Raw genomic sequence first — 23,682 nt, forward strand, 5'->3', positions numbered from 1 at the left:
TTGAAGTTGAATGAAATAAATATGCCAAAAACTTACTAATGGGTTATATTTTATTGTCTGAAAGTTTGAAAAGGATCGATCAACTAGGTAATTTTCTACAGCGTTTTTCCCGTGATGCAATTTGATGTGGGTAACCCTTTAGTTACGCTTGACTTAGTTGAGAGCAGGAAAAACGCTCGAGTTAGAAGCGTCAAAGACGAGGAAGAAAAAGAATAAGAGATCGGAAATTGATATTATCACATACGGTTCTTAACATACACGCCAATGAATCGTCTAACATACTAGAAGCATATGATCATTTATTCTCGTTCAATATCAATAACCATGCTTTCAGCTGGATTTGTATCGGATCCGACGACGGTTCCTATGCCATTAGTCTAAGAAACACTTAAAATTACATGCACTTAGTTCGCAATGTATCATTTTCATCAGTGGTAATCTATTGTTTTCCATACATTTAATGTGTAAAATGGGTACAAAATTCATCCGAAAGTTAAAACCTAGGGACAGTTTGACAGGTAAACATCCGTAATACTAACAGCTTCCCTTCGGTGTATCGTTTCGTCGATTGGTTAACAAATAAAGGTTTCACCGCTACATAAGACACAGAAGTAAAAAAAAAGTAACTTGGAAAGGGGAGCACATTAAGTGTGTCTATACAAAACCTAGAATTAAGGATTACAACAAAAGCAACTACGGGCCTGTAATTATCGAACGACTGCCGCATTTCTTCGTAGTACCTACATAGTTTGCTCTTGCCATGAGTCCAAGTAGTGCTTATTTTGGAGCAGTGTTCAGAGAGTTTATCAGTGCGGGGTTGATCACTATCGGTTTAAATTTTACAACCACTAGGAGCTATAAGGTGTAAATAGTCTGTTGTTTGTGTGCGGGCATATTACACGAAAAGCAATATTGGCATAAATTATAGGGTTATGGGGCTTCCTTTGCGCGCACGTGCTTTCCGCCCCCTCATGGAACAAATAAGGAAGGGTTAACGAGGCGCTTACACTTCATAACCTTTATATCCTGTGATTATGGAAGATACGTAGAAGTTGTCTGTTGTTTGTAATCCAGCGTGGGAAAAATTGGAAACATCAGACAGACAGACAGTGAGCGAACGTACCCGCACAGCCAACATTCAGTAATGATTATGTTTGGAGTGGAGAGAAAGAGAAACAGAGAAAAGAAAAGAAACATAAGTGAAGGTGTAAAAACCAAACCGGCAATTGGATGCCTCTGTGTAATTAAAGCAATTTATTGATGGCACTCCAGCAACGCCAACTGACCACCATCTCACCAGTAAATACAATCATAGCCTAACGGCGTCCTTGGCCATAGACAGACTGATGGATGGATGGTGGAGGAAGTGCACTTTGAGCCATTAATTAATAGAGCAAAACAAGCATCAATCAGGAAACTCGCCGCCACCACCAGCACGTGGTGATCGATAATGTTAGTGGAAATCATGCAAATTGAATGGTTATAGAGACAGATAGTCGGGTGTAGTCATGGATCGGGGTTATAATTTCACAAACCACACCGGAGTGATTCGGAAGTATAGTTGTTTCAGGATCAACGATTGCATCTTTGCGCATCCGGAGCGGGCTTGGACTCACGTTAAATGCTATTAATATAAATGCCGGTTAGCACAAAAAAAATCACTGCAGCTCTCAGCACACCGGTACTATTATTATAACTGATGTTAGTGTTAGGTAATCGGAAAAATGATGAAAAATGCAACTCTGATATAACCAGATATAGAAGGAAAAAAAGAAGGAAGTTAGACATAAGAGCAAAACGCAAATGGAATGTAGTAGATATTTACTAACAAAAAGGAAACTGAACTCATTCACTTTAGCTTGATAGGATACCAAATCTAGTTCTAACATAAATTCGATTTTGCTGTTTGCGCTAAACACTTATTCTAATCAATCTTCAATTTGAAAATGCTTTCGTCCTTTTTTTTCTCGGTCTAATATCATTCCTCTAGTAACTAACAATGTTCAATAAAATAGTATTGCTGCGCCGTCGTATCAGGAGAGAGAGAATTACTTAGCACCTTATTGATTTTTTCCAGAGAAATTGTAAAGTTAGCTTGGTAGAAATATGGTTTCATTATCAGAGACTGGAATGATGCACGGTTAAAATACAATCAACTTCTTAGGTACACTTTTTTCTTGGTAAATTAAATGGTTTGAAATACAAATGCCTATGGAGGTGTTTTGAGGAGCAGGTTAGTCTGGAAATGTGTTCACAAAACGGTCGACGTTCCGGTTCGAACGGGTCCAGCCGAAAAATGCACACAACAAACAGCAAACGGGTTCAGTGTGGGTGCAGGCAAAGGGCTAACAGCGGTTTAGTCTTGATTCATAGCCACACGGGTCAAACTAACGTTGATACCTTGATTCTGCTGTGTTTCCAGCTCCCGGACGATGAAGTCCCGCAGCTGCGCGTACGCTTCCTTCAGGTTTTGGTTGTAGACCACGATGTCAAAGTTGCCCGGGGTGGACCCTAGAAGTTGAGGAATTGGGCGATTATTAAGAGTTCTACTGACATAATTAATTCGAACATAAAATATACGATACCCTAGTACCCAATACGCATTAAAACGCTTCTCTAATCTATATTATCGGCAATATACTTACAGGTTGGCAAAATTTCAAATGGCATAACAGTGGTTTGGCATAATACTTGAAGCTGTTAAGCGGTCACTGGACTGTAACAACCACAGGTTTTTTTTAATCCCACTTTAAATATATGCTGCGTGACATTTGGGATTAATTCGATAAACTAATAAACTGGGTTTAAAGCAGAATATTTCCCAGAAAAGTCCATTTCCTGAAACGCATTTTTTTTGGAATAGGGTTAACTACCCCATTTCCGACCTACTAAGCATAACCCGCACTTAGTCTTTTTTCATCTAGTTCAGTTTAGCACCAAACGGAATGTTATTATTACTGATAGCTTCCAAATTTATTTACCTTTCCGTACGTACCGTAAGATTTGAACGAGAAATCAAGCGTTGAGATATTGTCAAAAGTCCAACACTGCTTCTTGACGCCAAACTCGGCCTACGGATTTTAAACTCGGCCTTACGCATTGAAACGCCATTGAAACGCCACTTCGGCCTATCGGATGAAGATAAAAATTGATTCGGTCGGAGCGCTTCTTTTGATTTTGGGAATAATGGATGCAAACCTTCATATCACGCGTTCTCATTGACTTCGTTTGGTAGTTTATTAACTAAAGTATCGTACCAAACGCATCATTGACTTGTTAACTCTGAAATCATGGATTTATTTAAAGTTTTCTACTCGATAGGCTCAAAATGGGCGATTAGGCCGAAGTAGTTCTCTACCCTATGTTGTTTTCCTGAAAATAATTTTTCAAAACATACCAAATCCCATATTTTGATAAACGAGTAAATACTCCTAAATACTTTAAGCAGTTTAATAGCTAAGACAACTTTCTTATTACACTATAGAAGGCAATATTTCTTTCTTTGAATACTTTTATAAATAAGATAACGCCTCCCTTAGCTCAGTTGGTATAGGCGCAGGAACAAAGCAAGACCAGGTGGCTGGGTTCGATTCCTGAGCCGGTCTAGGAATTTCTCGAATTCCCTGGGGCATAGATTATGATTGTACGTGCCACAGAATTATACTAATGCATCGAAAGCTTTCAAACTCTATGCAAGTGCATCTAGAACACTTAGTTGAGAGCACGCAATAAGCTGTACCGCCTGATATTATGCTTTCGAAGAATATCAGTGTCAGAAGTGAAATTCAGTGTTAGAGCAATACCTTACGTCAATTGACATTGTTGACAGCACTCAGCACTGTTCGTGACTTGTGACTTGGGGTGATATTTGAACTCAAGTCTTTCAGCGAGAGAAGCATGGATGCAAACCATTTACGCCAGGCCCGTTTTCAGTTACCTAAATATTATGAATGCAGAATTTAAAGCAGGATTAGTTTTCCATTTGATTCAACAGTGCAAAATTCTACCCTCATTTTTGCTGTGTTAACCGTTAAGTCAACCAAAATTAGATCAACAAATTTTAATTTCAATTTGAAATTCAGTTTTGCCCTTGACCTAGAATATCGATAATTTTACTGAATCCCAAAATATTGCCGATTGGGATAAACCCTAGAAGCTTGGATGTTATTCTAAGGGTACGGCCAGGGTAGACGCGACACGCGACGCGACGCGATGCGACTCACGCAAGGAATAATAATAAATAATAAGATTCTTTTGAATTGGTCGCGTCGCGTCGCGAATCGCGTCTACCCTGGCCGTACCCTAAGGGCCGAATTCTTCACCTCCACCCACTCAGATATTAAAAATACATTTTAATCTTGAAAATTTATTAGACTCAATTACTTGAAAATTATTGCGTATGTTGTTGCAAATTCCTTTAAGCTCTGGAAGATTGAAAATTTAACATATTTTGGAATGTTTTATAGTTTTCTCTCAGAATCTTGAAAATTCGGTAATGTTGCAGATCGTAAAAATGTGTAATGTTGCAGATCGTGAGAATTTTAAAAACTTGACTTAACATTTTCCCATAATTCCGAGAAGACCGATATCTGCGCTCAATCTTGAAATCTAGAAAAAAAATCTTGAAGTCCTAGACTTGGTCCTAGACTTCTTGAAAATTATTCTTTGTGTCAGAGTTTTGGAAAAATACCGTGAATTCCTGAAGATTGTCCCATTGTTCCAGAAGCCTATGAAAAACCTGAAGTGTCTGAATTTTAATAACTTGGCTAGGTTGCAGGCGGATGACAATTTTACAATCTATCCCCAGTGAAAATTTGAATATTTGAATGAAAATTAAAATTTACAGAAATCTTGAAAGTTTGGTTATGTTTGAGAAGTTCGGAAATTCCATCAAGTTTTCGGTATCTAAAGCATGGTCCAGTTAGAATCTGGGCGTATGGCATCAGGTCTATCTTAATATCTTAGCTTACTGAATTTGAACATCCTTTGTTCATGCTTTTTGTAATGAAATATTGTCCACCAACACAGCAATGCAACTTGTCAATGAGGAGCATAACAAAGTGTTGCAAGAGCTTAGGAGTGAAATTGAGCTGAACACAGCAAAGATAAACTCCATCCTACAGCACAACTCAACGTCGGATGCAGAAAAAACGAGTTCTGGCTCAGAGTCCACACGAAAGCAAGAAAAGGCAGACAATTCTGGCAGAGCCGCTCCCCCTGTGAACCATGTCGAAGGAACGAAAGAGATGGATGCTGATGTTGCTGTTCCGCTAGCCGTCTCACAACGAGACACAAAATTCGTTTTGTATTTGTCCGGTTTTGCCCCCCAAGCAACAGTGAATGAAATTGCGGACCTTGTGAAGAAGAACCTTAACACTGATGAGACTATTGACGTTGCGAAGCTGGTTCCAAAAGGTAAAAATCTTTGTGAACTCACCTTTGTCTCGTTCAAAGTCGGCATTGGTCTGCACCTGAAGGATCTGGCTCTTCAAAGTTCGTCGTGGCAGAAGGGAATAGTCTTTCGTGAATTTGACTCCAACCAATCATCAACACGAAAAAGCTTTCGTCCATAAATCACATTGCCCAGTGATCCATCGCACTGACGTCACTCCTTCAAACAAACGAGTATCCGATCAATCCCAAACTCACGAATCGACCACAGCTGACAGCCACGCACCCGACTCTCGCACTATACGTTCACTGACTATTTACTATCAGAACGTTAGAGGGCTACGAACCAAAACAAACGACCTATTTGTTGCCCTCGCTTCGTGTGACTATGACGTCATTGTTTTTACTGAGACTTGGCTGAAGGATGATATTCTCGACTCGGAGCTTACAGACTGCTACAAACTCTATCGTTGTGATCGTAATTCTGCCACTAGCCAATTTCGTCGAGGTGGTGGTGTATTGATAGGTGTCAAAACCGGGCTGATGAGCACATCTGTTACTTTCTCGGAAGACGCTATACTGGAACAAACAGCTGTTTGCATTGAGTTGAAGGACGAAAAGATTTTTCTCTGTACAGTATACCTGCCTTCTAATTCTGACCCTGCGCTTTACGAAACACACTCCACTTGTGTTCAGCAACTGACATCGCTTGCTAGAGCATGTGATAAGATGATTGTGTTGGGTGATTACAATCTGCCAGGCTTATGCTGGCAATATGACGAGGACATGAACTGCTTCTTGCCGATAAATGCGTCCACGGAGTCTGAATTAGCATTGGTTGAATCTATGTTGCCTACAGGACTGCAGCAGCAGAACCATTTCGTTAATGACAACGATAGGCTACTCGACTTGGTTTTTACCAACAGTTCAGCTTGTGCAGATATGTTTGAACCACCCTTACCGCTGTTGCAAATGGACAGACATCACAAACCGATCGTTTTAAAACTGGATGTTGAGAACAATTTTGTCGAAGAGGAGTCTGAATGCTTTGATTTTCATCGCTTTGACTTCACTGTGTTGAATGGGAAAATTCAGCAAGTTGACTGGGAACAATTATTAAGAACAGATTCAGTGGACGAAGCAGCTGTTCGTTTTTACGGTGAGCTTTTTGGAATCATCCGAACTAGTGTACCGATGAGAAAACGCAGACAGAAACTTCACAAAAACCAGCCATGGTGGAACGCGGACCTTCGGCACCTTCGGAATCGTCTTCGTAAATCTAGGAAACGATACTTTAAACGCAGAAGTGAGTCACGAAAAACTGAAATGCGTGATACAGAGGCTCAATACAACTCTTTAAACGCAAGATGTTTTCGCGACTACATTCATCGCATCGAGGACAACGTGAAAGCGGACCCGAAATCATTCTGGAATTACGTTAACGACCGAAAATCGACGAAAGGGATTCCTCAGAACATGCGCTACCAAGGAATGACTACCACTACGCAGCAGGAATCAGCGAATATGTTCTCGTCTTACTTTCAAAGTGTGTCAAGTAATAACTCACCACCTTTGTCTGTAACGTACCTGGACAGTATTCCGCAGTATGATGTAAACGTGCCACGGATGAATTTTTCACCAAACGATGTACTGCTCAAGTTGCAATCAATCGACGGTTCAAAAGGCGCTGGGCCTGACCAATTGCCTCCATTTGTCGTTAAACATTGTGCGAATTCTCTAGCGTTACCTGCAAGCATTTTGTTCAACCGTTCACTTAACGAGAAGTGCTTTCCTACGATTTGGAAATCTGCTTCAATCACACCAATTCATAAATCTGGTTCGCTCAATGATGTAGAGAATTATCGTGGGATCTCCATTCTCAGCTGTCTGCCGAAGATCTTCGAAAGCTTGGTGCATGATGTGCTGTACCAGTCTACCAAATGTATAATCTCTACTGAACAACACGGTTTCATGAAAAAGCGCTCGACCACAACGAACCTGCTAAGCTATGTATCGACTCTTGTGAATAGGATGGAAAAACGACAGCAAGTCGACGCTGTATACGTGGACTTTGCCAAAGCTTTTGATAAGGTGCCACACATCCTTGCAGTTGAAAAGTTCAAAAGGATAGGACTTCCTGAGTGGCTGACTCAATGGATTCTGTCTTATCTCACAGGGCGCAGTTCTTCGATGAAAGTCGGTGAGTCCTACTCTGTTCCATTCCAGGTTCATTCCGGAGTGCCTCAAGGCAGTATCTTGGGACCTTTGCTGTTTGTTTTGTTCATTAACGACCTCTGCATGAAGATAAAATCTCCAAAATCCTTGTATGCTGACGACCTCAAGTTTTACCGAGTAATCACGTAGCTGGTAGACTGCTGTGCGCTTCAAACGGATATCGACGGACTTCTGGAATGGTGCAGTTTGAATGGAATGGAAGCCAATATCAAGAAATGTTGCGTGATTACATTCAGTCGTTCACGTACACCGATTGCTTTCGAGTACAGAATGGAAACTTGTTGCTTGAAACGTACGAGCACCGTTAAGGATTTGGGGATTCTCGTTGACAGCAAACTAAGGTTTGTCGAACACATCGCTTCAGTAACAGCCAAAGCGTATTCTCTGCTGGGATTTTTGAAGCGTAACACGAAATTCTTTGAAGATGTGTACAGTCTAAAGACGCTGTATTGCTCACTTGTACGCAGTGTTTTAGAATATGGGGTGCAAGTCTGGGCCCCGTACCATGCAGTTCACATCAATCGGATTGAACGAATTCAAAAGAACTTTGTTCGATATGCTCTTCGAGGCCTTCACTGGAGAGATAGAACGAACCTGCCATCATATGAAAGCCGTTGCATGTTGATTGATCTACCAACACTATCAAGCAGACGAGTATTCCTTCAACGCATGCTCATCTTTGATGTCCTGACAGACCATATCGACTGTGCAGACATACTTGAGAAACTCCGCTTTAACACACCGTTTCGGGTGACGCGGCAACCGGAGTTCTTCCGCCGATCGAATCACCGTACTGACTATGGAATGAACAACCCTCTGGATGTCTGCTGTAATCGTTTCAACGAGGTTTCCAATATGTTTGATTTTGGTATGACTAAAACTGTGTTTAAGCTTAGAATTAGTAGATAAGTTATTTTTGTCTGTACGATGTTTTTTTATATATCGAAGATTAAATACATAAATAAATCACATAGCGTCCTGTCATAAATTTAAGCATCTCAAACTGAAGAAAATGCTCAGAGTAAGGTAGTTTCACGAATTTTGTAACTAGTTTTTTTTTTTAGATTCTGAATATTTCATCATCATGGAGGTGAACTAGCTAATAAAAAAAACCCAACCTAACCTATTTTTTCATCAGTTAAATCTCAGACCAAAATTAAATTCTACACGTAGAGAAAACTATCATCGAAACAAACATATTGAAGGTAAATTTAAACGTATACTCAGTTTGTTCTGGCCACAAAAATAAACTACGTTGATTTCAAACGTATTCCATGTTAGAAGTAATGTTACATTGATTTTTGAAATTTAATTTACATTTTTGTTAATAACATCGTCAAGTTTATTGTAAACGTACATATTTATAAATTATTTAAGTTTGTGCTGTAAAGCAAATAAAAGTTTGCGAGATGAATTCCTTTAACCGATCCGTATTAATGAACAATTGATCGCTAGCTGGAATGACCACACATGGTCGGTATCTTCGTATCGGGGGCAAAAATAGGCTGATCCTGAAACGATATGTTGACATTTCGAATATTCTTATCCGATCGATTGGCGCACAAACAAATCGGTCACGTGCGGTTTTCTCAGCCAGTGATCCATCATTCATTGATACGGATCGGTTGAAGGAATCCACCTTGATGGTAGTCGTGCGAGTCGATACTGAGTTTGAATTTGAAACATGGTAAAATGCACACATAATAAATTTCATACATTTAGGACTTAAGAATGTTCAAGATTAAGATTTTAAAATTTCGAAAAATATTGACAAGTCTAATTATAGTTGGTCATTATTCTGATCAGGCATGGAAAATCATTTGCATTCATTTCATACATTCATTTACATTCATTTGCCTCTAACTTTTTTCATCAACAGCATTCCGCAAAATGATGTATAGAGCTTTAATAGGTTTTGTTATAAACTACAAGTTTTGCTCATAACTCGAATCTGTATCTCTTATGCATCACGAACTAGAGCGGACAGAACTTGTTGCTGTTTTTCAGTGAATGTAAAATACATTCACTGAAAAACAGTAGTGGCTTCTGTTCGCTCTGCTGCGTCATGCATAAGAGATACGGATTTAACTTGTGAACAAAAGTTGTAGCTAATAACAAAACCTACAAAAGCTCTTTGCATTATTTTACGGAATGTTGTTGAACAAAAAAGGTAAAAGGCAAATGAATGTAAATGAATGCACGAAATGAATGCAAATGATTTTCCATGCGAGTCTGATATTTGAAGAAAGTAATAAAGCAGTTATTCAGAACAATTTTTATTCGATGCATTGGACTAACGAACATTCGGAATCAATCAAGATTTAACTTTAATTCTAATCGAAAGTGCAGGGAATGCAGGGTTGGTAGCGATCACTGTTGTCAGAAATAGTGATTTTAGTGACCATGTTGGATAAAAAAGGGAGCACAACTCCTGTGAACTTCAGTGGAAAATTCCAAGGGCATTCCGAGGGTAATTTCATAAAGTTTGTGGGGAAAAATGAATCCGGAGCACAAGTCCTTGGACATTTTTTTGAAAATACTAAAAGTAGGATTTTAATTAAATGTGTTAATAACTCCAGAACATCCTCAAAGGAATTCGGAAAATAAATTCAGGAGAGTTTGCCAAACAAATTATGAGAAGAAATCTAAGGAATTTCTGAGGAGAAATGTCAATGAATTTTTAGAACACTTGCAATGTGAGTAGAATTCCAAGGGAAGGAATGAGATTGAAAAGAAAATATGCAATATATTCAATGAATACTCGGAGAATCTTTCCAAAGGATTTCTAATTGTGGAGAATTTCAAGGTAATTCCGAGAAAAACTAAAAGAAAATATAATTCTGACGATATCTTCATCGAGATTTAAATGGAATGGACTAATTTGAGGTCTTCAGAACCACTTGAAAGTTCTCAAATTTTTCCTGAAGTTAATGAAATTGCCTTGAAGTTCTTTTGTAGTTTGATAAACTAGCCTGATGCTGCTCACAATACTTCTCCTCAAATCTGGAACTTTGTAACGATCATGGATCTCCTTTAAAGGTTTAATAATTCACTTTAGTTCTCTAACCGTCTTTAAAATTTATGTGACTTCTCTAACGTTGACGGAACTGCTCTGAGGTTATCTGTTCTTTTCTGAAATTCTCAAAACTTCTCTAAAGTTTTTGCAGTTCTCATCAAGCTTGTTGTACTGCGCTGAATTTAATTATATCGTCCTGAAAATGTTTAAGCTTCAGTGAACTTCTGAACTTATCCGAAGACCTCAAACAACTTTTTAACGTCTCTGAAGTATCTGAAAATCTGGGAACTGCTTCAAATTGCCCACTAATTTTTTGAAACTAATTTTCGGAGCTTACTAAACTTCTTTCAAATGCTCCCGCATTCTGCAAATGTTCATTCATTTTCCTGAAATTCACGGATCTCATCTTAAGCTCCATAGATTTCTATGAAGTAATGTTTCTGAAGACCACTGGCCTTCTGTGAAGTTTTCGAAATTTTCTATTTCATGGAATTCCAACGAAATAACTAATATAGTTCTAAGATTTTCACTGCAGTTCCTAAGATTTTTCTGAAGTCCATAAAACTTCCCTTAAATTATCGACACTTATTTAAAACTTCTTCAATAGTCTAGACTTTCGTGGTTCCTAAACGATTACTAAATTTCTTTAAAGTTCTCTTGACTGCCGTGAATTTATCAGTATTTTTTAAGAACACGCAACTTTACCGAAATTAATTAACTTGCCTTGAAGTTTCGATAATGTTCCTTAAGCATTATAACCATTATTAACACTCGCTAATGCTTACCTGAAGTTCTCCAAAATTGTTAAATAATCCAGCAAATTTTCTGATATATATTCATAATTCCCTGACGCTTCTGACGTTTTAGGATCAATCATAGAATTCTTGGAATACCCTATAATTCCACGGAACTTCTTGTAAGTCGCTGCAAATTTGCTTAAGTTAATGGGATTGTTCTGATGCTGAATATCATTAAACTATCTGAAAATATCTAGATTTAGTTCTCTGAAATTTCTTGAAGATATCGCTGCTTGCTATAAGTTCTCGTTTTTTTTTATTAATGGAACTTCGTTGATGTTCTCTAATCAACTTAGCTAAATTTTCACATTTTTAAAAGTTCTATAAATCTCAATGATATGACACCCTATGAGAGTATTTTATCTCACATTTTCTGGATGTTCATAAAATTTCCAGGAGTTCTCTCTTTGCTGAAGTTTTCGGAAATTCACTGAGTATCTCGAAACTTCTTCAAGGTTTCTAATATGTCCTTGCACATCATGGAACTATCTTGAATTAATCTAAATTTACGATTATAGATTTTAAACTGCTCCAAAAGTCTGGGCTATAGTTACGGGAATTGCTCTTAAGATCTGAAACTGCCCAAAGATCTCTAGATCTAGCTTTTCAGAGGTGGTTAGAACTTCTCAAAAAATTGCACAATACCCCTCAAGTTTTCTAAATTTCTCAAGTTCGCTTGACACCTGTGAAGTTCTCTGAAATTCTAGAAACTTCATATTAGTTCCTGAAAAGTCACGGATGCTAAAATAACTGCTTTGAGGTTCTTACAGCTTCCAGTAAGAGTTTCACTGAACTTCTCAGCATTTCCTTTCACTCCTCAGAACTTCTCCAAAATTCCTACAATTGTTGTAAAGTTAATCGGACTGCATTGAAGATTTCTAATCTTTCACAAAGTGATTTATAAACTTGAAATAAATCATTTGTTTTTTATTTAATTCTGGCACTTTGATTCTTTTCAATAACTTGAACTTGTACATGGAATACGAAACTTCAAGACATTGAATATTTTAAGATCTTGGACTTACTTACTTGGAAAACTCAGGTTATTTTATCCAGAAAAATTAGTAGACATCCTGTACATAGAGAAAGATGATTAAACGTAACAACGTAAAGAATAATCAATCTTGAATTAAATTCACGCTAAAAAAGTTGAAAATAGTGACTTATTACATGAAAAAGTGACTTTAGTGACTTGGCCTTAAAAAAGATAGTTTTTAGTGACTGACTTGAAAACAGTGACCAAGTCACTAAAAAGTGACTCGCTACCAGCCCTGAAGGAATGAACTCGAAACATGAATGATTGTGTCCCTGTTTGTAACTAGATAGAAATAATTGAATTGATTTCTACAAAAGCATTTGGGATTTATTTTATTTTAAATGAAGTTAGTTTTGGTTATATCAATTTGGAACCAATTAATTATTCACACGAGCTTTTTCAGTGTTCTTGATTCATTTAATCTGAAAATACACACAAAAAGCACAGATTTTTATGTGTTAATGCATTCAAACTATCCTGCAGCTGAATTCCGGGCATAAATTTCATCGATAAGAAAAAAATATACATATTAGATACATGTATGAATTTCCATCCCTTCGTTAAAATTTATGCTCGGAATTCAGCTTTTGGAGTGCTGATTCTTGACAATATAGCTTAATCACCAAGGCACGGGTCTTCCCTATAGAAAATGTACAAACATGTCCATAAAATCTAGATTCATTATTCAAGATTCCATCAGATTCAATTAGTTGGAAAACTTTTGAATACCGTAATCCGGGGATAAATTGATCACATTTGAACGTAAATAAATAAATTTCTACAATAAACTAAATTTAAAAAAAATAATGGTATATAAATCCGTAGCTATGAGGGCTCCACTCCATCATCCTGGGTGATTTCTTATAATATTGGATGTTTTGTTGATTTTTAAGAAATTTTTTAAATCTTAAATTTAAAAATATCGATTTGGGGTGAAATTTATCAACCCCTAAAAAGGCTTCCCACTGCATTTCTAGTCCTTGTTCGTATTAAATGTGGGTTCCCTGAATCCGATTCAGATGCTTAAACCCTTGTGTGAAAAGTGTTTTCAGCAGAAACGCCAAAAAAAATGTCTTAAAAGCACAATTGCGCCTAAATGTAGGCAATGTAATTCAAAATCACTGGTAATTTTGCGAAAAACCCTGGATTTCTTGATATTTGAAACATTCTACCGCAATTTATTAAACGATTCGGATTCATTGCCACTAAGTTTAGTAAAACATGACACTTGAATGGTAATGACATCAATCGTTGCAGTCTTGGATGTTGATATTGTATGCTACTTAACGGCAGCTCTATAAAATTGAAATTTATGCAATAACATTTTTTTTTTTTTGTTAGGAAAAACAAATCAAGGCAACCATTGGAGTCTCATGATGATATACTCCATGACGTGTCAATTACAAGTGCAACGCATTGTGGTCAATTTCACCCGGATTACGGTACTTCCTGAACAACCTACAGTCTTGAAAGAACATTGAATTTGTTAACAGTTGGAAATCCTCAGAACTTGATCAACCTGAAGTGTTGGAAAAGTATCCAGAGAACTTTACTAATATCTTTGTCTATATGGAGATCTTTTGAATATTTCCTGTTGTCTAATAAGAAGGATGTCTGAAAGAATATCCTGTAACTTATGCAACGTTTCCTGAACATCTACAAAACTCCCTTAAGTTTGACTAAATTTCCTCAACTTCTACGAAGTTCCCTGAATTTATTCCAAACTCCATATTTTGTCAAACTCTCTTAATTCTACGAAGATCTCTGAACATCTTTGCACTTCTGGAAAGGCACCTATCATCTACAAACATTCTTGAACATCTGGAAAGTTCTTTGAAATTTAACAAAGTTCCCAAAACCCCCAAGAAGTTCATGCAGCTTTTTCGAATTAAAATCTCTGACAAACTGCAACGAAGTTCCCTATACTGAAGTGAGGATCCCTGAAGTTCCTAGAAGTTGATTGAACTATCTTTAGATCTTCTACAAAATTCCTTGAACTTTTCAAAATTCCTTACAAAATCCTACGAATATCGCAAAACTTTTACAAAGTTTGCTGTACTTCTACGTTTCTTGATGAACGTACTCACGTTACTCACGAACGAAATTTCTTTCATTTGAAAAAAAGTTCCATGAAATTATATAGAGGTTCCCGATCAATAATGAGCTTCCCTGAAATAAACTAATGTTCCCATAATTTCTACGAAGCTTTTCAAGCTGAAATACATTTTCTACTTGTACGTAGTTTTCAGAACTTTTCCTAGTTCCTTGTTTCTACAAATTTTTCTGTAGATCTATGAAGTTCCCTAAATTTATGATAAGTTCCCTCTATTTCTACGATGTTCCCTGAACTTTTTAGAAGTCCATGTAGTTTTACGAAGTTTCCAGACGTTAATCAAAAAAAGTCTCTGGGCTCATTACAAATTTGTAGAGCCTGTAGACATCTTATTATGCCATCGATTAAATATCTATATAGGGGAAATCAGGGCTGATAGCACCAAATATATCCAAAAATAGTGATTTTAGTGACTAAAATGAGTAAAAAAGGGACCATTAAGTGACTAAAATGAGTAAAAAAGTGACCATTAAGTGACTTTTAAGACACAAAAAGTGACCAAAAAAGGAGACCCAAGTAGAACTTATTGAGCTCCAATTTAAAAATGTATAAGAAGATTTTAAGCATTTTATCAATATTAGTAGTATTTGTTCTTGTATGATCGGTATCTGTTGTAAACAGACATGAGTGATTGATTTTTACACTAGCCTGCTGCTGGCTACTCTTTCATTTTGTTCAATTTTCAAGATAAATCCTTTTTCCAGTAAACCTATTCCAATTCATAATTGTTGCCCAAAATGTGTGTTACATTTTAAACATTATGCTATGAAAATTCATTATAATTATCGTTAATAAAAACAATCGCTATTGTATGGTTTTTTGCGTGTTTTATAATACAACAACCTATATAATCCGTCTTCATCTGCAGGAAAACACATCTAAATTTCAGCTGTTCGATGGAACACAACGTACCAAGAAGACTGGTAATTCTACTAGCTTTCCTGCGCATCCATATAGTATTTCATTTGAACAAATACCCTCAAGCTTTGAGCGTTGAATGGCGAGACTGTGACCCTCGGTTGGTATTGTATACAAGCACTTATATGTTGTCAGTTTTCTTACAGGCAGGGCTGCACATCAGTCCCATATGAGTTTTTGTCAGCTTTGAGTTCGCAATACTATTCGTTATCTAATGGCATCTCCTAATGCATTACGCCTCTTCTTAAATTTGACCGCTTCGTTTAGTGCACTATTGGTATTATTGTAATTGGTCAGAAAAACTGGAGCGCTAATCCGGTAAAATCCATTTCCTTTCACAACTCTTCAGTATCTATTTTATGAAAAATATTGATTAAATCAAACGGAAAATTACCAATTACGGAAGCACGGCAAAATCTAACATATAGTCAGATGTTCCAAATTAAAACCCTAAAGCTTTCAGCATCCCATAGTGAACCACTTGTTTTAATGAATGTCTATTTCTGGGTTGAATTTAATGTGATTCAACCTTATCTTGTGCTTCTGTGCCGAGATTAGATTCTTTGATTAGTATGAATTTCTCCTTGTTTTCCAGTAAAAATTTGTTATCATCCATCATCAGAACGTAAACAATCCTTCAGCGAACACTGAGTGGTCCACAAAAACGTAATGATGACTTCAACTTTGAATGCAGATTGCATGGAACCAATATATTTGACTAGTTAACGTATCAGGTTAACGTTCACCGTATTAATAAACAGTTTAAAATCAACAATGAATAATACATGAATCTAGTGACAGCTAATAAAGGATCCAAAATAGGGAAATTAGTTATAACAGTTGCTTTCTTCTTGTTGACTATTTCCTCCATGCTGTCAGCTGCTCGTTTTTGCGACGCTTGCTTTTTGCTCACTGACTCGACACCATCAAGCATGGCTTGAGCCAGCTCTATTTCAGCCATATCCTTGTTTTTGTATAATTTTCTAAAAATTGAAGTTTGGACACACAATTAAACACACAAAAATCATCGATTCACAAATCGCCTCGTTATTCAACAATGCTCCATGGAATCATTGATTTTATACATGAAAAAGGTTGAACATAGCCACTTCACCTAAAAAACACATAAAAACTATTAATATGGACTCAAACTATTGAAAAGAAAACAGGTCTTTTCGTGCAACTCACTTTTTTTACATATTTCTGATTCTTCTCTTAACTCAAGTAGGTGTCGCTACCGTACAACAACAATGTATTCTAAAGATATTTTATTTTGGTGCAACAATTAGTTTTTCTCAAAAAAACAAAACAGTTTAGTTATACTAAACCAATTATATTACTATATAAACTCACTTATATTTTTCTCACTGAGAAGATGAATAATCCTTCATTATGTGAAATTAATTTATTAAAATTATTTAATAGCTTTATAAATGTTCTTATTTCTTAGACGACAATTTTAGAGGGAAGCCCTCAGAACTTTATATAAGTACTCATCACTTCAAGAAGTTCCATAGATATTAATGAAGTTCAGAGAAGATCATTGGGAGAACTTCAAAATTATTTAAGAACCTTGCGTCAGTTTATTTCAACAATATATAGTTTAAAAAAAATCTCAACAGTTAAGAGCAATTTGAAGGGTTTATTGAGAATCATCCAGCATGTTATCTTAACTCAAAGCCTTAAGAGAAGATCATAAGTTTTCAGAAAGTTTTAAAGAACTTCAGGTAAATTTTGAAAATTTTAAAGAGAAGTCCTAAAAACTAATGAATTTTACAGAATTTTAAAGAAGCTTAAAAGTTTCATAGAAGATCCTAGAACATCAAAGAAAGTTTAAGAATTTCAGACAACTTTATATAGGGGAATTTACGTATTCTCGTCAATCTAAGCAGCGTCCGAACTTCTATTAGCGATTTCTCAGCGTCACACACATACATGACAGGTTTGTTTGTTGACATTTATCTGCTGCTTGCTGTTCTACCAATTCCAATCGACAGAATTGATCAAAACGGGTTGAACATGTTTTTACAACGATCCAAACTTCTCAGGTGAGTGTGACTATTGTCAGCAGTCTCTTTTTCTTCGGCACCCGTTCCATTTGAACTGCGTGTTAACCAGCTGTTCTATTATCGGCAACTCGAAATCAGCCGTATTTTGTAGTGTGTATGTTTAATTTAAAGAAAAATATGGCATAACAGGATTGCACAGTCGTAAAAATGTAATCAGATTGAAGCTGAAAAGGTAAGCAATCGGCTTAATACATTCAGCGAAGAGTTTTGATGGGAAAATACAGTGAAATTAACGTTTCAATTTCGGTTGCCGAAAATAGTCAATGGGTGCCGAAGCCATAATTTACCCTATTGAGAGAATTTCTCCCAGCTTCTAAAAAAATTAAACAACTTTTAGAATCTGATAGCGTTTCGAAGAAGCCTAAACTTTGTTTTAATCCTTTGAAATTTTTTTATAATTTCAATAATATTCAAAGCATATAAAAAAAGTTCCCTGAATCTCAAAGAATTCCAAAGAAAAAAATATTTCAAGACCAAACTAACTAAAGATAGTTTTTTTTTTTCATTCAATTCAATATCGCAGAACATCAAGGAAGTTTGAGGAACTTGGCAGAATATGTCAGAAGTTCGAAAAGCTCTTTGAGCTTCAGATAAGTTTATTGATTTTAAGGACGAAGGGGTAGGGGGTCTTGAATTATTAAAAAATGCTACGCAAGAAGAATGCTCCTTTAGAAAATGTGAGAATTCAGGAAAAGTTCATAGAACTTTAAATTATTTCCCAGAACTTCAGATAGTTTCCTTGCACATCAATTTTGTTTTTCGGATTGAAGTTCTAGTTCATTTAGTCCAAATACTTAATATAAGAACACCAAGCTTCTCCAAAGCTGCTAAAAATCAAAAGAAGCTCCCAGAATTGTAGAGAATACGAAAAATCTCACAATAATATCCCAGCATTTTAGAGAAGTTCTCAAAACGTCATAGTACCTTCAAGTACTTCAAAGGATTTTCCAGCATATACCAGGTTCAAAATAATGCACAATATATCTAGCATAAATCAAAATTTACAACACCGGTGTTGTGGTTTTTTTATAGTTCTAAATAAACCGAAACCAGGATTTAGGACTACGTTGAAGAAGCCCGTAGAAATGATGGAATCAAAAACAACCAAAAATACACTAACGAAAAACCAAAAGCAACTTTCCGAACGCTAGGCAATTTCCGGGACACTTGATAATGTGGAACGTTTTGCAGGACACTTGGTAATGCGGGACAGGAAGGCGAATCCGGGACGTCTTGTCACTTTAGCGTATTCCTCACGAGGCAAGGAAAAAGTGCGCCGAACACTTCAAGCCGATGCAATGCAAAAGCGCAGTTTTACGACCATTTCCGCCATTTGGAAAGCTACCAAAAAAGTAGTTTAGTTGGGTGAGAAATGCACAATAAAAAAAAACGCACTAGGTAAGGTTATGTGTTATAAAATTTCTCTTGTCGTTGTTTTCACTGTGGAATTTTATTTTATTAACGAATAAAAGAAAGCGGACACCTCGTTTTTCGGCGGTATGTCTGGGCGAATTTTTCGCCAGAAAGAGTTAGAGTCGGTGTATAATGAGTCACGCCAAGAGTGAAGCCAAGTCTACCTATTGAACTGTCAAAACGGCTACCTATCGTGCAAAGTAAATAAACATTACGATGCTATGAAAGGTCCACGAAAGGTATTGCAATAAAATATAAAATATAATCGAAGAAATGAGCATAAATACGCATTGAGCGTTAAATTGTCATGAGATACGCTCGGTAATGATTAGTAATGAGAATTTCTACTATTTTTGGTAAGATAATTTGACCAAATCACTGATATAATGATTTACTACAGCCGCAATATTTTTTCTCTCGCTAGAAGTCATTTGAAGTTGTTGTAGAAGTCCTCTGTTGCCAGGTGAAAAGAATGGGAATCTTTCGAAAACCGTGATGCGAGTTCAACTGTTTTTCTCTTCGCGTGACTCATTATACACCGACTCTAGAAAGAGTAATAGCGAATTCGTTTATTATCGGGGTTAACACCAGTTCCAACCCAGTGCGAAACCGAACTTTTTGTCAGTGTTAACCTCAACCTGAGCTAGGTTTTAAAAGCAAACAAGCAAACTGACGTTTGTCAAAAAACAAGCAGACCCAATCTTGATACCCGATCCAGGTTGGAACTGAATAATAAACGAATTCGCTATAAGAATAACATTAATCTCACTCATCTTCATATGCTAGAACTCTTTACTCCTTGTGTGAATCATTCGTATTCATTCACTTCACAGAAAATCCCCATAAGGATCTGTCAACCTGTGCGCCATATTTCGTAGATCCGAATAGAAGTGAACTTCAGTCAAAGCGAAAAAGAATTGACCGATATTCCTAAACAGAGCTGAGTGCTATACATAGGTGCACTGAAAAAAATTTTATGGTTTAAAAAACCTTTTTTTTCAAGAAAAATATTTTGCGTTCTTTGTTGAGCGCTTCCTTCGCTTTAAAAAAAAGTGACTTTAGTGACTTTTTGACGAAAATAGAGACTTTGAAGTGACCACCTTAAAAAAAAGTAACAAAGTCACTAAAAAGTGACCCGCTATCAGCCCTGGGAAATGGATGTAATGTCGGCCTAAATGCCCCCTAATTTGGGCCCATACATAAATTCAGCAATCGACTAAATTTTCAATAGCGATCAAAAATATCCATAAGTACGGTCCCAATAACGCGTTCATCTAGATAAAATTGATAAATAGCATTATTTAATAAAATATAAAATAGTACACCTAAAGCATAGCATAGTGTACTATACACGAGCAAACGTTTGTAACACGAGCACTCGCGCATTGTTCAAAATACAACAGTAATTTGTGTCCACCTTGAGGGCACTTCTTGAAACCTGGTATTCTCCAAAATATTCTTCAAGTAAATATTGGTCTATTGGACAAGGGTACAATGGCGCAAATACTGAAAGGATAAGAAGATCGTCAGTTGTGTGCCCTAGAAAAGGCGGGTGATGAAAAATTACTATACTATATGCGAAAAGGCTTCCATGAGTCATGTCGTTGAAAGCCAACTAACCATGAACCAATTGGCTAAATAAAGAACCATATATTGTCTAGTTACGCCACATTGCTTAATCTTCATGGTTGTTATAAATCACTGTCGAATTTAAGTACCATAAGACGGGGTGAAGTTGATCACTACATCGTTTCCTTTTTCAGGATATTCTTATAAGATAATTTGTTTAATGTTTCATTAAGTAGTTTAAAATAGAACTTTTGAAATGTTTCCCCTAACAAAGGATGCATTCTACAATTTTGTGGAAGTGATAAAATATGCAACTTTTAACCTTTCTTAAACATCCTATCAGCATTTATTCTGGTGCTGTGTTCGAAGAAATTTTTCATTTTACATATGGTTGGAAAAATATCCAGGATTTTCGGTAAAAAGTGATCAACTTCCCCTCGTTTTACGGTACCTTTAGCTATCAATATCCACAATTTGTGAAAAATAAATCTAAATCCATGAAATCCCCATGCCTCAATATTTAATAAATAAAAATTCATGGGTTCATTGACTCCTACCACTTATACCAAATCAAATACGTGTCTGTTTCACATCAAAATAAAATTTGATTTCCACCAACCACCAGCCACTTCATTATGTAAGAGGCCAGAACATTTCCCAGATCCACCCCGACAAAATTTATTCAAAACCACTCTTCCTCTCCTGCCACTTACCGTACTCGATTTCGATCCGTGCCGTATTGAGGCGCTTCTGTAAGCTCTCCTCCGTCTCAGTCTTACGGCCACGCAGCCTGCGCTCGAGTTCTGCCACCGATGGTGGATTGACGAACACCAACAGGGGGTGCAAGCGATCCGAGTTGCGAACCTGTTTAACTCCTTCGATTTCGATGTCCAGCACGCACACCTTGCCATGTTGCTGCACGGTTTCCACCGCTTTTTTGCTAAAATCAGAAAAAAAATATCCATATTACCGTCAAGCTTTCTGCGAGACATTACTTGAGAAATTACCTGGTACCGTACATGTTCCCGCTGAATACGGCAGTCTCGATGAATTCTCCGTTTTCGATGGCGGCCTGCATGTCCTCGACCGACACGAAGTGGTAGTGCACACCGTTCTCCTCTCCGGGCCGTGGCTTCCGGGTCGTGTGGGAAACGCTGAACCCGAACGTTTCCGGGAATTCTTTGAACAGCTTCTTCAGCAGGGTACTCTTCCCGGACCCAGACGGGCCGCAGATAACGAGCGGGCGTGGACCTTGCTTAACCATTCCGGAAAGATGGGAAAATGCTTTCGAAGGTAAAACGAAACACCGTATAAGTCTTGCAAAGTTCACCGATTGATCTGTTCGCTTATTAGGCAGTACACTGAAACACCGATTAAACGTCCGAACTAAAGCACCGATAGTTGTGCAATGAACTACTCTAACCAGTGAAAGCATGCAACTAGCAGTGGAGGAACGCTACTATTCTAAAATGTACACTTAAGGAAAAGGAAAACACTTTCCAACACGCAATTTCACTATTCGTTTGACCTTTGCCAGATCGTGCGACCGGACGTCAATCAAGCGACAGGAAAAAAAAAGATAGTCTTATTTACCACACCTTCTACTTCGATTCAACGAAACCAAATGACTAATTTATTTTTCCACTGCCCTCCTCTGGGCTGAGACACTACCATAAACAGGTCAAATTCCTCCCCCGAATGACGACGAACTGGCTTTTGAGAGTGTAAAAATATCGTGGAAAAAACTAGACCACGTTGCTAGAGACTTCGAGCACTGGGCAGGTAGGCTTCCGGCTCTCTCGGGGACCGGCTTCGACAAATGCTACGGACAGACTGACTGGCAGGGATCAAAATGGTGAAATTGTGCGCGACCGATTTAGCAGCGAGTCGGCGCAGTGGAACCGTGGACGTTCTGCGCAACTCAACGAAGGTGATGTCTCCGGGAGCAATGCTGCCATGCGGTTATTCGCGGATGACGATTCGCTTTTGCTGTGCATTGGTTGGTGCAGGTTAAGGAATTGCCACAGGTTTTGACTGTGTTTGAGATGCAACATGGGCAAAACAGGCATTGTGAAAGCTTTTTGCAAGTCGTAGCTCGGTAGCCAGCTGCGTTTGAACGTTTGTTCTAATACAACAGATATAATTTAAATATTTCGTGGAACAGATATTTTGGCGGCAGGCCAAAGTATCGGTAGCCAGCTAGGGATGCTTGTAAAGCTATGCAGTATCAGCACTCTAGGAGGATATCCATGTACATATTTGTTGTATCCAGATAACGAAGGTAATTACCCACGTTATCCAAAGTTCTGATAACAGGCTATTTGTGGCTTAAGCAGGTTGGTTGAAGGTGGTCCATGGAATTATGAGCAGCCTCATTTTTAAGTCGTTATAAGAACTTGAAAGTTCCGGTACCATAATTGAAGAGCATTCTAAGCAGCTTCTGGCGTTACTTGAATGGAACTTTTAGAAAATAAGTTGAAAAGGTTTGTGTCCTCTACAGCAATTTTATATTTAGTTCGCACTTTTATGAGAGTTAATTCTCAAGTCAGGTCTTTATGAAAGTTATAGTAGTAGTATTGGAGCTGTTTGAAGAATTAAATCCAGATCTTTGGCCTCAACACGAACTGCTACGTCATCTGAGATATATTAAAGCGAACTGTTGTCACGCCTGCTGTTAGGGTTTTCAGTGCCAGCTGACAAATACGAAACACAACACATTGATGAATTTTGGTATTTCAACACTCTTGTACAACACACTTCGTAGATCGCATGCCGAATACACGGGTTTGAATCCAGGAAATTGCCCTTTAATTTTTTATGTTTGGATAGAATATTGATGCACTGCATAAATATAAGAATTATGATTTATTTGAGCCCCTGATCATTTCATATTTACGTTCATTAAATTTTGTTACTAAAAAAGACTTGTGCGAATTGCTTCATGTGGGCTATGACGGACCTTTTAAGAAACTTTCAAGTTGCTAAGAAGTACCGCAGGGAACTTTTAAGATACTTCAAAGTTGCTAAGAAGTTCCACTGGGAACTTTTTCGGAACTTGTGGCCATGTTTTCAGCCTTGCCTGAAGCTCCTAAGAAGTGCTTAGGGATGCTTTTTTGAACTTTTTT

The 23,682-nt window shown here is 37.3% G+C and overlaps 1 protein-coding gene across 5 annotated transcripts in view; it reads right to left on the bottom strand.

Moving 5' to 3' along the window:
• Nucleotides 1-263: 263 nt before the first annotated feature.
• Nucleotides 264-23,682, bottom strand: part of LOC135709263 (guanylate kinase) — a 35,396-nt gene continuing 11,977 nt past the window's right edge. For 2 of the 5 annotated variants that reach the window (XM_065231565.1, XM_065231567.1), the window contains exons 2-5: nt 21,565-21,841; nt 21,271-21,497; nt 2,401-2,511; nt 264-1,056 (exon numbers count right to left, since the gene is read on the bottom strand). In XM_065231565.1, coding sequence (XP_065087637.1) covers nt 1,004-1,056; nt 2,401-2,511; nt 21,271-21,497; nt 21,565-21,841 — 668 coding nt within the window. In that variant the 3' untranslated portion in view covers nt 264-1,003. Of the gene's footprint in view, nt 1,057-1,892; nt 2,512-21,270; nt 21,498-21,564; nt 22,403-23,682 lie in introns of those variants that run through there. The other 3 variants (XM_065231562.1, XM_065231566.1, XM_065231564.1) reach the window with 3 other exon arrangements.

The sequence above is a fragment of the Ochlerotatus camptorhynchus genome, unplaced genomic scaffold, assembly GCF_037179485.1.
Source record: "Ochlerotatus camptorhynchus isolate MF236.1 unplaced genomic scaffold, CSIRO-AGI_Acam_v1.1 ptg000357l, whole genome shotgun sequence".
Taxonomy (NCBI): domain Eukaryota; kingdom Metazoa; phylum Arthropoda; class Insecta; order Diptera; family Culicidae; genus Ochlerotatus; species Ochlerotatus camptorhynchus.